This window comes from Macadamia integrifolia, chromosome 8, assembly GCF_013358625.1.
Source record: "Macadamia integrifolia cultivar HAES 741 chromosome 8, SCU_Mint_v3, whole genome shotgun sequence".
NCBI lineage: Eukaryota > Viridiplantae > Streptophyta > Magnoliopsida > Proteales > Proteaceae > Macadamia > Macadamia integrifolia.
Window position 1 is genome coordinate 22898254 of NC_056564.1, and position 15258 is coordinate 22913511.

At 37.7% G+C, this 15258-nt stretch overlaps 1 protein-coding gene and 1 non-coding gene across 2 annotated transcripts in view; both read right to left on the reverse strand.

The window, feature by feature from the left end:
- LOC122086326 (alpha-amylase 3, chloroplastic-like) overlaps positions 1-14396 on the reverse strand; it is a 35706-nt gene extending 21310 nt beyond the window's left edge. The window contains exons 1-6 of the mRNA XM_042655089.1: positions 14080-14396; positions 13865-13995; positions 13626-13680; positions 13406-13528; positions 13179-13299; positions 12076-12431 (exon numbers count right to left, since the gene is read on the reverse strand). Coding sequence (XP_042511023.1) covers positions 12076-12431; positions 13179-13299; positions 13406-13528; positions 13626-13680; positions 13865-13995; positions 14080-14349 — 1056 coding nt within the window. The 5' untranslated portion in view covers positions 14350-14396. The remainder of the gene's footprint in view (positions 1-12075; positions 12432-13178; positions 13300-13405; positions 13529-13625; positions 13681-13864; positions 13996-14079) is intronic.
- Positions 1392-1498, reverse strand: LOC122087815. Its single transcript, XR_006142880.1, has one exon. It is a non-coding gene; the product is annotated as a small nucleolar RNA R71 (small nucleolar RNA).
- Positions 14397-15258: the final 862 nt, after the last annotated feature.

A 15258-nucleotide genomic window follows, 5' to 3' on the forward strand; every position in this document is an offset into this window, starting at 1 on the left:
TGCTATCCCTTTCCCCCAAGGTTCATAACTAGTGTATGTGTTGGCTTTGCCCCTCCTAGCCATAGAACCATCATTTTATTGTTTTTATTTTAATTGTCTCCCTTTTCCTAAAGCCAAGTAGAGTAACCCTTGTAAGAGTGACTCTCTGGTCAAGTAGGGAACCTCATATTATGATGCATCCCTCGGGCTAAGTAGAGAAACCTACTTGTGAATCTCTCTCTAGCTTTATCCCTTTTCTTTTACTTTATTTTTATTTCAGCATTTTTTTTCCTTCATTACTTTTTAATTGCGTGGAGTGTTTATTTTCAGCTATTTATTTATTTAATTTTAATTGTGTGGCTTGCGTATTTAAATTCTTAGATGACGAATGGTTAGGATGTTATTTTAGATACATATGTTTAGGACGGTAATTAGAATTAGATCACAACCATTAATCGGTTCACTTTCGCTTTATTAAAAGAAGCAAAAAAATAAAGTGGCTGCTCTCCCTGTGTTCGATCCGAAGCTACACTGATTAGTACGCTTGCGGTTACATTTTAAAATCTCAAATAAGTTTTTGACGCCGTTGCCGGGGAGACAGTTCCATGTTATTTTTCGCTTTCTTTTGGTAAATCAAAGTGCTTTGTTTGCTTTGTTTTGTTTTTCCTTTTCTTTTATTGAATCCTGAGAAGAACAACTTGCAATAATAGTTGTATCGGTGGAGGTCGCCATGCCTCACAGTACGATAAAGACAGGTTTCGCCCTGTAGCAGTACCTCAGGAATTGACCTGAGTAACCCCGAATCCCTGCCGGCAAGCTCCTAAAAAGAAAAAATCAAAAAAAATCAAAAAAATCATAAAAAAAAAATATTACTATCCATTCTTTTGTGCTTGTCTTACTCTAGTTGTGGGTAGTTTTCTGTTGCATGAGTGTTAAGTGGGTACGTAATACTAAGAATCGGTTAGAAAGAAAAGATCCAACAAGTAGTGACCCTATACGTGTGCTCTCTTTAAAACCTTTCAATATGGGAGACTAACATCAAAACCCTTCACCTAAATCTCTAAAAGATAGGTTCTACCCTGCTAGAACAGCCCAACCTTCCTGCATAGTTCTACCACAAGCCCAGGGCAATAATTTTGAACTCAAATCTCAATACATCACTATGTTGCCCCACTTCCATGGGTTGACCTCTGAGGATGCATACCTATTTCTAATGGAATTTGAAGAGGTATGTGTTCTAATTAAGATCCAACAGCTTTTCTAATGATGCTATTAAGCTTAGGTTTATCACTTTTGCATTGAAAGACCAAGCTAAGAAGTGGTTGTATGGGTTACCCACAAATTTCATAACCTCATAGGAACAGTTCACAGTTGTTTTCCTTAAGAAGTTTTTCCCAACTCACAAGACCAATAAGCTTAGAAGTGATATCCTTCAATTTAGGCAAAAGCCTAGGGAGTCATTTTCCAAACTTATGGAGAGATTCAAGGATCTACTCTAAGAATGCCCTCACCATAGCTTAGACTTATGGCATTTATGTCAAATAATTTATGAGGATATTGATTACCCAACTAAACAAATGATAGAGTCTATGTGCCTTGAGGGATTCACATCCTTTACAGATGAAGGAAAGGCATAGGAATTCTTACTTGACTTAGCTGATAAAACCCATGAGTGGGAATCAACCCAAGAGAGTGAAAGAACCATAGGAGGAAAAGGATATTTTGTGGATGGGATAGTAGCCAAGGAATCCCATTTGGATAGCCTAATCAAGAGAATTGAGGCTATTGTTCCTAGAGAGCCATCATCAGTCAATTTGGTTAAGATTTATGCTTAGTGCCAGTCCCCTGGACATCTCCTAGAAGAATGCCCCAACACCTCTGGGGGCACTTCTAATGATAGTGTTAATGCAATATACCAGAATAATCCATACAGTAATACCTACAATCCAGGATAGAGAAATCACCCAAATTTCTCTTGGAATCAGAGCAACAAAGCAGAGCCTTCCAATTTCCATAATCAAGGTCAACCTAGACTCCAAAGGCCTCCCTTTGCACAATAATCTTTTTCCTAAAATACTTTTCCTAGGTCAAATGTAGGACCTCAGGCCAGTTTTCCTAGGGCCCCTCTCCTATCATCTCATCAGCAACCCTTTGGGTTTACCAACACTGGAGAGGCAAGTAGAATAAGTGACTTGCAAAAAAAATATGGCCCTCCTCATGACAAGCCATCAAAATCTTACGAGAGAACTTACCCAAGTTGTCTCAATTATGCGTGAGAGGGAGAAGGGAACTTTACCCAGTCAACCAGAGCCTAACCCTAGGCATCATCAGCCTGTTAGTTCACAAGCACCAACTAATGCACCACTGAATATAGTACAAAGTCAGACTCAACAAGGGCCCTCTAACCAATGTAATGTTGTTTATGCCCTTAGGAGTGGTAGAGAGTACCTACAGAGCGTTCCTAAATCTTCCCCATCTATTACTCCTGTTAACTCTTCTTCAGTTGAGGACACAAGTGTGCCTCTTGTTCCAGGTTCGTCTGATGAACCTAAAGATTCTTTTGAAATTAAAGATGATTTGGTTGAGGAAACCAAAAAATGATTCTTCTGAACAGGGGCAAATCCCTAACAGTCCTTATGTTCATCCTGTCCCATTTCCTAATCGCTTGGTAAACAAAAAGAAGACTGCTTCCATGGACAAAATTTTAGAAGTCTTCAAAAAGGTAAAAGTGAACATCCCTCTTTTGGATGCCATATCCCAGATCCTCGCATATGCAAAGGTACTGAAAGATTTGTGTACTCACAAACGTATCACTAGTGTGCCCAAAAAAACGTTCTTGGCAGGTAACATTAGTTCTATAATTACTCAGCCTATAGTAGCCAAGTATAAGAATTCAGGGAGCCCTACGATATCTTGTGTCATAGGCAACACCTACATTGAGTATGCCTTACTTGACTTTGGAGCAAGTGTGAATATTTTACCTTACCATGTGTCAAGCAACTAGGATTGGGAGAATTGAAAGTCACTGGAACTACTCTTCAGTTGGCAGATAGGTCTGTTAAGATTCCTAAAGGGATGGTTGAGGATGTCTTACTAAAGGTGGGGGAATTTATTTTCCCTGTTGATTTCATTGTGTTAGATACCAAGCCCTTCTCAACTAAGGATGAGATCCCAATAATTCTAGGAAGACAATTCTTGGCTACCAGTAATGCATTAATCAATTGCAGGAATGGTTTCCTAAGGTTATCTTTTTGGCAACCAAACTGTTGAGTTTAACATACTTAGGATAGGCAAGCAATCACATATGGAAGAAGAGATCAATATGCTTGAGGATTTTCTGGATTTTTCTGATGATTTAATTACCAACTTTGATATTGATTTTGATACAGAATTCCAATAGTGTATGGATAAGTTGGATGATGATAGTGAAAATTTCTTTTCTAAAGTCTTGAGTCTTCACACACCTGTGGAGCCCTTAGGACCCCTTTCCAATTCCATTCTCAAACCTTCCATAGTTGAGCCCCCTAAGCTAGATCTTAAGGAGTTGCCATCTAATTTGAGGTATGCTTTCCTAAGGCCTGACCAGACTCTTCCTATAATAATTTCTTCAAATTTGACTTCTAGCCAGGAAGAGGAGTTACTTAAAGTGTTAAAAGATAATAAAGAAGCCCTAGGTTGGACCATGACTGATATCAAGGGTATAAGCCCTTCTATTGTGTAACATCATATACATCTTATGGACGATTCCAAACCATCCACGGTACCCCAAAGAAGAGCTAACCCAGTGATGATGGAAGCCATTAAGAAAGAGATCTTAAAGTGCTTGGATCATGGAATAATTTATCCTATTTCTGACAGCCAATGGGTAAGCCCAGTTCACGTAGTGCCTAAGAAGTCTGGGGTGACTGTGGTTCCCAATGCCAATAATGAACTAATTCCAACCCGTGTCCAATCAAGGTGGAGTGTGTATAGACTACAAGAAACATAATGTGGCAACCTGGAAGGACCACTTCCCATTGCCATTCATTGATCAGATGTTAAAGAGGTTAGCTGGACATGAATACTATTGTTTTCTTGATGGATAGTCCGGCTATAACCAGATCCCAATTGCTTTAGAGGATCAACATAAGACCACTTTTACATGCCCATATGGAACATTTGCTTACAGGCAAATGCCCTTTGGGCTTTGCAATGCCCCTGCTACGTTCCAACGATACATGATGAGCATCTTTTCTGATATGGTCGAAAAATTCTTAGAAGTATTTATGGATGACTTTTTAATTCATAGGAATTCCTATTTTGAATGTCTTCATCATCTTTCCCTAGTTTTGAAAATATACATATCTAAGAATTTGGTTTTGAATTAGGAGAAATGTCATTTTATGGTTAAATCTGATATTATTTTAGGCCATGTAATATCCAAGGAGGGAATTAAGGTAGATAGAGTCAAAGTGGATTTAATTGATAATTTACCACCTCCTCAATTTTTCAAGGACATATGGTCTTTTCTAGGGCATGCGGGCTTCTACAGAAGGTTTATTAAGAACTTTAGTCAGTTAGCCTGACCTCTCACTTCATTACTTGCCAAAGATCAAACTTTTGAGTTTTCTAAAGAGTGCCTAGAATCCTTCAAACAACTTAAGAAGGAGTTGACCAATGCACCCATTGTTCAACCACCTGTTTGGACTAACCCTTTGAACTGATGTGGGATGCTTCGGATTTTGTCATAGGAGCGGTTTTAGGTCAAAGGATTAATAAGTTGTCCACTGTCATTTACTATGCTAGTAGGACCTTAAATGATGCACAACTCAATTATACAACCATTGAAAAAGAATTTTTAGCTGTTGTGTTTGCATTAGAAAAGTTTCGGTCTTACTTAGTTGGTTCACATGTGGCGGTGTATATTGATCATTCTGTTTTAAATACCTAGTGAAGAAGAATGCCAAAGCCCGTCTCATTAGGTGGGTTTTACTTTTGCAAGAGTTTGATTTAGAAATTAGGGATAAGAAAGGAGTTGAAAACCTAGTTGCAGACCATTTATCCCAGCTTCCCAATTCCTTGACTGTTGATTCTCTAGTCAACGAGAACTTTCTAGATGAACAGTTATTTGCAATGTCCAGTGAACCATGGTTTGCTGACATTGTCAACTTCTTAGTTTCAGCTGTGACTCCGGATCACTGGTCCACCTAAGATAAGTATAGGTTTCATTCCCAAGTTAAGCACTTTTTTTGAGATGATCCTTATTTGTTTAAGATATGTCCGAATCAGAATATCCTATGATGTATTCCTGATCATAAGCAACATTATATTCTCTCTTTTTGCCAATGATTATGCATATGGTTGACACTTTGGACCTAAGAAGACTGCCGCAAAGGTTCTCTAATGTGGATTTTATTGGCCCACTCTTTTTAGAGATGCTTTTGATTTTTACAAGGCTTGTCCCGCCTGCTAGTCTTTTGGCCATATCAATAAGAGGAACATGATGCCCCTCAACCCTATTTTGGTAGTTGAGATCTTTGATGTATGGGGCATTAATTTCATGGGACCATTCCATAATTCCTTTAGGAATTTGTACATACTTTTGGTTGTTGATTACATTTCTAAATGGATTGAGGCCATAGCTTGTAAATCTAATGACCACAAAGTAGTGGTCCAGTTTCTCAAAGAGAATATTTTTCCCGCTTTGGTGCACCACGTGCAATAATTAGTGATAGGGGTACTCATTTTTGTAATCGGCCTTTTAAGGCCTTAATGAAAAAGTATGAGATCACCCATAAGTTATCTACCCCTTATCACCCCCAAACTAGTGGCTAAGTGGAGGTGTCTAATAGGCCGATCAAATAAATCTTGGAGAAAACTGTTAATCTCAACCATATAGATTGGTCCCTTAGGCTCATTGATGCCTTGTGGGCCCATCGGACTGCATTCAAGACCGACCTTGGTCAGTCTCCCTACCGTTTGATGTATGAAAAAGCTTGTCACTTACTAGTTGAGTTGGAACATAAGGCCTTTTGGGCCATCAAGAAGCTCAACTTTGATTTGTCTGATGCAGAAATTCAGCGTAGGCTCCAACTATCTGAGTTGGAGGAACTTAAGAATGATGCCTATAAAAGTTCTAGGATTTACAAGGAAAAGACCAAAGCTTTCCATAATAAACACATTCTGCGTAAATCTTTTGCAATTGGTGATAAGGTCTTATTGTACAACTCTCGATTATATCTTTTCCCTGGTAAGCTTAGATCCCGATGGGATGGACCGTTTATCATCCATAATGTATACCCTATAGGGCTGTGGAGATTCTGAATCCAAGAACAGGGGTAATTTCGAAGGTTAATGGTCAGCGTTTGAAACCGTTCCTCGAGTTTCCTACTACTGGTAGTGAAGAGGTCATGAATCTCCATGAACCTCTTTACATTGATGACTAACTTTTAATTCGGTATAACCCCCTTGCATTGTCTTCGCTTTTAATTCTTTCCATGCATTGAGGACATTGCATGACTTAAGTGTGGGGGAGGGAAACCAGTTTTTGCTTTTTCCACTTTGGTTTGTTTGTTTTTCTTTTTTTTTTTCTTTTTTTGAGCTTGCTAAGGATGAAGTCTTACTTTGGCTTTGGCTAATGATCATACCATTCGGTTGCTTAATGTATGAAATTAAAAGTTTTGATTAAGGTACCCATTTTGAACGTATAAAAACCCTGTTGAGAAGAAAGAAACAAGCCTATGTCTTGAGAAGAGACTTTCTTTTGAAAAATAAGAGACCCTTGTTTTATGGTGTTGGACCAGATGTAAGTCTGTGGGTTCTTTGTACTTTTGATTTGGAGTTGAGACATTCTTTTTAATTTGGCATGAATTAACAAATGCACAATTTTAAATGAAGTGTGAAATACTGTATAAAGAAGAATAAGAGTTGATTCCCTTGGAACTAGACAAGGCATTGCGCCTCAGGAAGCGTGGTGTCTTGATCAAAATTCCTAGGGAGAAAACTTCTGAAAGAACTCTAGCATCACTGTCTTTGGGGGCATATGCAAAAAGCGAAGCTACATAGTAACTTGGGTGTCTGGTGTTTGCTCCACCATGTCATTCAGGATAAAAGTAGTGGAGTAGAATAAAGTTTATTAAGCGAAAAAATTAGAAAAAAAATGTGCAAATGTCATTAATGCTAGGTAACATGTTCGGTCAAAAACACTCCAACGCCTTAGTCATTGGTTCCCTATTTCTTCATAAGTGGTTTTGCCTTAAGATAAGGATGTTTTGGAAGAGACGAAGTGAGCTCCAAATTAAGAAATATGTTACTGCCTGAAATTGATAAAGGGTAATAAAAGTTCAAGTGTGGCGGTCCCTTGTAAGAGGAATTATCTTTGCTCCGGATCGGAATGGCCCTTACCTTTAGCCAAGGTTGGGATTTGTTTATTCTAAATTTTGGGTGTATATTCACTGCAAACACCCACAAGATACAACTCGTCCACTAGGGGTGACCTAGGGGTTTAAAGGCTTGTCGCACATGCTAAGTGCAACCGTGATTTCTACGAAAGTGAGTTAGGTTTTTGTTTTTATTCTTTTTCTTTTTGTTTTGCTCGAGGACTAGCAAAGTCTAAGTGTGGGGGAATTCTAATGAGCACATTTATGTGTAAAACCTAGTGTAGTAAGACATGCATTTTACATATTTAGAATGGAGCTACCTTAAGTTTTACTCTCTTTTTGCAGATTTTATAATTTCAAGGCCTTAAGGACTATCGGGCTCTATATCTCCAATTTTACACGTAAAGAGGTCCTATTTCTTTTCATGGTTGCGAAGAGGACGAAATTCTGAGCAAGATGGACGTGTTCAATTGCAAGTACACATTCGTTTAGTCAACCGTACAAGTGATTATTCTTTTCAGGCCAGAAAAAAAATAATGGATCAGAACTGAACCGAGATGCAGAACCAGCCCATCTGTAGTTGTCCCAAGGGTATAAGGAATATTCCAAATGCTAACAATGATTGATGGACCACATCCTTAAGTGATTGAAGATTCGTTTTTGGTAACAACAACTACCTAGCGTAGTTGGTGAGTTGTGGTGTGCAAAATCCCTTGCTTATTAGGAGGTCTCAAGTTTGAACCTCTTAGCTGTCATTTTGTTCTCCTACTCATCACTTAAAGGAGGTTGGCCAAGATGGTTGTACGCAAGTTTGAAGAAGAGAGAGAGAAAATAAAGAGAAAAAATAGGAAAGAAGAAAAAAAAAAGACAAGGGCATGGATGGAATTTCCCATTAAAATAGAATATTGTCCAAATCCAAGCAAGAAAAATCGGCCAAAGGGGGTTTCTTGCGCAAGAAGAGAGAAAAATAGAAAAAGGGCAAAAAAATAGGAAAAAAAAGGTAAGAAAAATCGTGGGAGATCTCTCTCCACACGTTTTCCCTCCTCTCTCCTCCACTTCATCAACAAGATTAAAAAAAAATAATCTTTTTTTTTAGAAGCTAAAATTGTTAGCTTCCCTCCCCCATTCTCTATATAATAGAATTAACACAAGGGGAGGAGGCACTTCATTCTTCTTCCAGGGTTTTTTTTTTTTTTCTTAGTTGCTCATCTCTTTCTCTAGTTTTCCCTTTCTCTAGCTCTAGTTCTAGTTCTAGTTCTAGGTTTATGCTTTAAACACTTTTATAAGTTATTTTTATTCAATTAATGCAAGCACTTTTTTTTTATTCAGTCTTTTATTTTTATTGTTTAAACAATTGAAGTTGTAATTTTCAAGTTCTAGTTCTAGGCTTAGTTCTAGGTGACAAGAACAAACTATGAAGCATGTCTTTCAAGTTCAATTTTTTTCTTCAGATTTGTTTTCTCTAATACAAGAAATTTCAGATTTGGCTTATTCCAGATCTGGTTTTTAATACTAGTAGTATCTCAAATGGATCAAGTTTTCAGTTCAAGGGTTGAAGTTTAAGTAAGTATGCTCCTTCAGTGGTCTTCTCCCCCCCTCTCATTCCCTCTTCTGACTACCCTTTCTTTCTTAATTTAGGATTTTAATTTCAATCATTACATTATAGCTATTCATTTCCCCCAAGGTTCATGACTAGTGTATGTGTTGGCTTTGCCCCTCCTAACCATAGAACCATCATTTTATTGTTTTAATTTTAATTGTCTCCCTTTCCCTAAAGCCCAGTAGAGTAACCCTTGTGAGAGTGACTCTCTGGTCAAGTAGGGGACCTCATATTATGATGCATCCCTCGGGCTAAGTAGAGAAACCTACTTGTGAGTCTCTCTCTAACTTTATCCCCTTTCTTTTACTTTATTTTTATTTCAATATTTTTTTCCTTCATTGCTTTTCAATTGCGTGGGGTGTTTTTTTCAGCTATTTATTTATTTAATTTTAATTGCGTGGCTTGCGTATTTAAATTCTTAGATGATGAATCGTTAGGACGTTATTTTAGATACATAAGTTTAGGACGGTAATTAGAATTATATTACAACCATTAATCGGTTCACTTTCGCATTATTAAAAGAAACAAAAAAATAAAGTGGTTGCTCTCCCTGTGTTCGACCCGTAGCTACACTGATCCGTACGCTTGCGGTGACATTTTAAAATCTCAAACACTAATCTTTTCTTTTCTGTCTACCACACACTGACATGGCACTCACTGTTGGCACTGTAGCGATCACACACACATTCGTGTACACACCCAACCTCTTGGCATAGGCACTTCTAGGTCTGCACATCCATCATGCAGCCCACAAGCACTCCAAAAGCAAAATAGGTAATCCACATAAGCCACACCCACAACACAAGTTTTTACGAGGTTCGACCATAATCCTATGTCCCTGGAATATTACTTGCAAAGGTTTCATATCTACTCAATATACTACTTTAACTAGAGTTGCAATTGGGAGCATGGAGAAGTATTTTCAAAGTATATATGCTTGGAGAGGAGTATTTTTAAAGTATATATTCTTGGAGGATTTCTCCAGTATGGATATCAATGTACATATTGGAATTTTGATTACTTCAACTCATGCTTTCTGAGTACCTAACTCAATTCCCTCAATTCCTGCTTTCCATAATTGTCTCTAATGGCTTCTCTGATTAGGCATAGGAGATGAAAAAAAGAGTTGAATTCTGGATGATATTAAATGGAAATAATGATCCACATGCTCCTACACGTGATGAGAACGAAACTACCGTGTCTTTCCACTACAAATTATTTACCTAGATATAAAACTTCTCTGACTTCAACATAGATCCCCAAAGCAAACCTCCCACCCCAACTTTGTCCTACAAATGGAAAATACCAGTAGCACTGAGTACTATTATTTTCCTGTGGAACTGTGCATTGAATATTGCTCCACCCCATAACCTAATAATTCAAAAGCTGTCCATTTTTCAAGTGAAATCTTTCTTATGGTATTCGTACTTTTTCACAATAAGATAATGTCCAGGAAACCTATGGTTTACTAGTGCATATGTCAGGATCAACACTTCTCTCTCTGCAGCCATTATTCTAAAGTGTTTACACAACAAAAGTAGCAACTCAGTTCCTGCAAGGTTTTAATGGATCCAGATGAAATGAAAGATGCTAATTGGAGTGATGCAGATAAGTCACTTAATGGGCTTATTTTATTATAAATAAGCCTTGGGTTGGGTTATGTACGTGTTGGGCTTTTGATCTCATGTGTTTTCTTTTTAATGGGCCACTTTAATGAGTCTAAAATATGGGTAAAAAGTAGAAAAACGAGATTTAATTCATTAGTTTAGTTGGAAGCCTATTTTGAGTCTATTTTCTTTGTTATTTTAGTTTTCTAGTCAGTTTAGGTTTCTCGATTAGTTAAGGACTGGGTTAGTCCTTTCTTTTTTAGTGTTTGAGTCAATTTTGAGTCTTCTATATAAGATTGTAAGGGAGTCTACAGCATTGAACACGAATTTATGAATAAAATTGCAGCTTTGTGCTCCTAAAATTCTGAGAAAGAATTCTTTAACAGCTGAGATAGTTGCGGGTGAGAGGCCCAAGCTGAGATAGCCATCCCACCCACATCTATCCCATCTCAATCCTTCTTTTCTTATTTATTCTTTTATCATCTTCTTCATCCAACAACAAGTAAGTATTATTCTTCAAGTTTTCCTTGAATTCTTCAAGTCTTCTAGAGGTTTGGATGTCACACATTTTTTCGGATTAAGCAATTCAGCAATCCGATCCAACTCAAACTGTGACCAGGCATTTAAGAACCCTAATTTGGAGATCGATTCAAATTTGTGCCTTTTCTGATGGCTTGATCTTGAGATGTTTGCAAAATACCAATTCTGTCCTTCCCTTCTCAAGATCTGAAAAAAGTTCTTGTTTTGTGTTCAAGTAGTTACTGTTTTTCTTCCTTTTGTTGATTCAAATTAACTCCTGAAATTTACTAAAGATCCTACCTGGGATTTGATCATTTGTGATTCGATCTTACATTATGGAGGGGAGATGACAGCAAGTGAACTATAGGTTATGCTGTCCAAGTTCATCTAGGTGGGGTAGCATTGGGCATCCAACAAATAGTTCAACCCGATCGCAAGGAATATGTGGAAGAACATATATAGGCAGTTGATTGGTAGTTACAGTCAGATTTTCCAAATAGCATGAACTTGAGTAGTTGGATTAAGTCCAAACCAAATGGTGGCCTGAAATTTCAAAGTTTTTATTGATACCCATGTGATCACATGCACACTCCTTCCCCATTTCATTATTATGTAGCTACCCAACAGATATTAGACTAAGCAAACTACAAACCCCATGTAATTGATATTGTTAAAGTTTAGCCCTTTCTCCCACACAATGCACATGCCTCTGAGCAAGGTGCAACATAATCTTCTATAGTTGTGCACAAACAATTGTGCCAACAAAAATTAATATATACATATATATGGAAAAGCACAGTGTAAGCTTCCTTAGAATCTAATTTCCCTGGTCCATTGCAACTTTAAGAAGAATATGAAAAAATATACTAAACTAGTAACTGTAAAACTAAACACTACAATAAAAAATTCAGGAATTGTGAACTACTAATATATAATTTAGTTTTATCCACCCAAAAAAAATACATATATAATTTAGTTTCAAATGCAGGGGAGATATTGCTTTACTTCATACCTGTAATAAAGTCTGCAAAGCCATTTTCTTATGGATTTTGGTTTCTGGTGGATGAGGGCCGGCTGGAATTTCCCACCTTTTATCATTATCTCTGCACACTCCCCAGTGAACAACAATATCTCCAGGTAGATCAGTTTCCAAACAAACAATATTCTTATCTTTCTCAGGGCTTTTTGTAACAAAAACAGTCACAAAGTTTTCAGCCGTAGTTTCTTTTAAGATGGATTGTTCTTCATAGAATCCTTCAAGACTCCAATTTTGCCGCTTGGGTTCCATTTGTTTACTGATGTCATCTTGATCCTTAGGTTGAGATATTTCTGGTTTGAGATGCATTGTCGATATTTTGCCAAGAGCTCCTGGAATTCATGAAAAATGCTGGTGTTATTGGTCTGTCATTTATAAAACTTAAATGATGGAATTCAGTTTCCTTAATAGATACGAAAAAGTTCAGTGTCCATGAACAGCACAAAACTCTATCTATCCCAAATCTTAGACATGGGTCCAGCAGAGCCAAATCCCCTACCCATCACTTTCCCTGCCATTCCTCCTTGGGACCCCATACATGGGCAGAGAAAGCCATCAGGTATTTAGTAAAATGAAGGGTATTTTAAAAATACTGTGCATATAATTTTTTTCCCTGGCTTCACCTGATCGAGTCACGGAGTCATGAACTCACGGTAGCTCACTCATGTTCAAAAACATCACTCATTTTTATCCCACCATTTCTTTAAGTGGATGACTCTTAGTCATGAAAGTTTAATTGTAAGATTATTAAAGGGTTACCCAGTGAATAAGGCTCCCGCCACTGCGAGGACTGGGAGGGTCATAATGAAGCCAGCCTTACCACCACTTCACGGAGAGGCAGTTTCCCGACTCGACTCTGCGACGCAATGGAGCAACCTTTCCATTGCTCCGACCTCCACCCTCTTAATTGTAAGATTTTTCTCAAATATAAATACTTCACAGGATAAGATTGGACATTAAAGATCCTTCCAAAGGCTTTGGAACACCAAAGCAAGGACCAGATGATTGATCAACAAATTGATGAGAAAAGGAATTGCCAACTTAGAATTGACCAAATCACTGTATATCATCCACAATACCTGGCCACGAACCAAAGCCTTTTTTGGTGCCTATAATATTGCAATCTTCATGAAGGTAGTCCATGAGGGGCACTTTGAAATCTCTCCCTCTGTGCTGACACCAAGCTCCAGTTTCCTCATCCTTCACACCAAAATCCAAATGCAAAACATGAATATAAAATATTGTCACAATGGGTTCCAAAATGTGCAAGTACACATGCCCACAGCAAATTGGGGAAAGTTGGAACCTTTAGGACAAAATTTATAGCTGCAATTGAATTCTGGGCGTTAAAATCGATCTGCACTTCATGGAATGTCTTTCCCTCTGAATTTGATGACAATTTCTTCAAAGGTGTCTCTATTGCATAGTCCTAAAAACACCAAAACGAAAACGAATGTTCATATTCACATATTACATGGAGACTCAACCAACCAATATCTAAATCGAATAGTACCATAGATGAATACCTTAATGGGAACAGAGCCAGGGGGTCTCATTTCAGGTGGGGGTTGATCCCATTCACTGAAAAAAGAAGAAGATCGATAGGGGGGGGGACCCAAAAGAGATTATATTATTAGTAAATAAATAAATTAAAAAAAAAAATTATAAGTTACACGAATGTTCATCTACAAACATAAAACGGAATAATTAGATTAAAAGACCAAAAGTAGAGATTCGAAGAACATAAGAGTGGAGCAAACCAAACCTGCCGACTTCATCAATATAATTTACACCCCAATGCAAAACCCATTTCCCAGGAAGATTGCATCCTACTGTAAGCCGCCAATTCTCTTCATCATTCCCCTGCTCCAACCTCACAGAAACCTTTCCTTCCACCTACCCATGGCAAGCCAAGTGATCATGCTACAGTCCCTTTCTTCCAGAACAAAAAAAAAAATCATTTTAAGAAGAAGAAAGTACCGTTTGAGTTCGTTTCAAAGTGAAAGTCTCCTGAAACAAGACCTCGGAAGCTTCAGAAGTTTCCGTGGTAGTTGTAACAGTAGAAGTAGCTCTAATCGCAGGAACAGAGGAGAGTGGTTTGAAGTTGCAGAAGCTCCCAGCATTGAAGGCTAGCTTAATAGGAGAGTAATTAAAATAGGATGATAGCTTAGCTTTCTTTGATTCGGAACGAAATCTCAGTCCATCCCTGAAACATTGATTGAAAAGAGGCTCTACCCTAAGAGTAATCATATTCGATCAAGCTCAACTCAACTCACACAAGCATTGAAACAGATAGATTCGTTGCAGAAAATATATTACCTCTCTTATGATCTTCACACAAAGAGAGGGAAATAAACAGTGTACGTGGGTGGATAATCTTTTATTGCGTGGCGGATATTCAGGTGATCCTTTTAGTAGATTAAAAGCGTCAATGGTAAAGTAGTAAAGGAGAAAGCGAAAACTTTGCGTACGTTTCGGAGAAGCTTTTACATTTATCTTATCCATGATCATCATCATCCACACGGCTTAGCTTCTTCATCCATTCGAACTCCGCCCACTTCCGTGTTGAAGTCGTTCAATCCAACTGTCTGTGTTTTGGAATGTTAGGCGGTTTCAAGAATCAGAGAATCGGATTGGGAATCGGTGGTCTTCGATCTTGATTTCTGACGAGTTTGATTCTCTTAATTCTTGGATAAAATCGTTGGATTGTGAATATTCCTTAACAATCTGATTCTAGAGCTTTATATTGATTTGAGACGATTTTTATCTGATTTGAATCGGATTCGATACTGATCCTGATTTCCAACGAGTCGTAAGAGGATTGAAAGAGATTTGCTCAAGTCGCTCGCCTAACCCAGCAATAATGGTTTTAATTCAAATGATATATACCAATTAATCTTATCTTGATTCAATCAATCCATTTCACAAAAAAACTATTCATTCAATCCAAGTATATCACTTCCTCTTTTTCTTGGGAATGATCCCTCCATTCAAGGGGATTGCTGTCATTTTCGTATCCCAATTCTATCTTTGTGTTTTGGTCACCAATTCTAGTTCAGTAGAATATTCACCATTGAAACAAATTTTGTTTTTTCTAGTAATTAGAAACTTCATTCAGATAGAACATATGATAAACATAAGGTTTGAATGCATATTTTG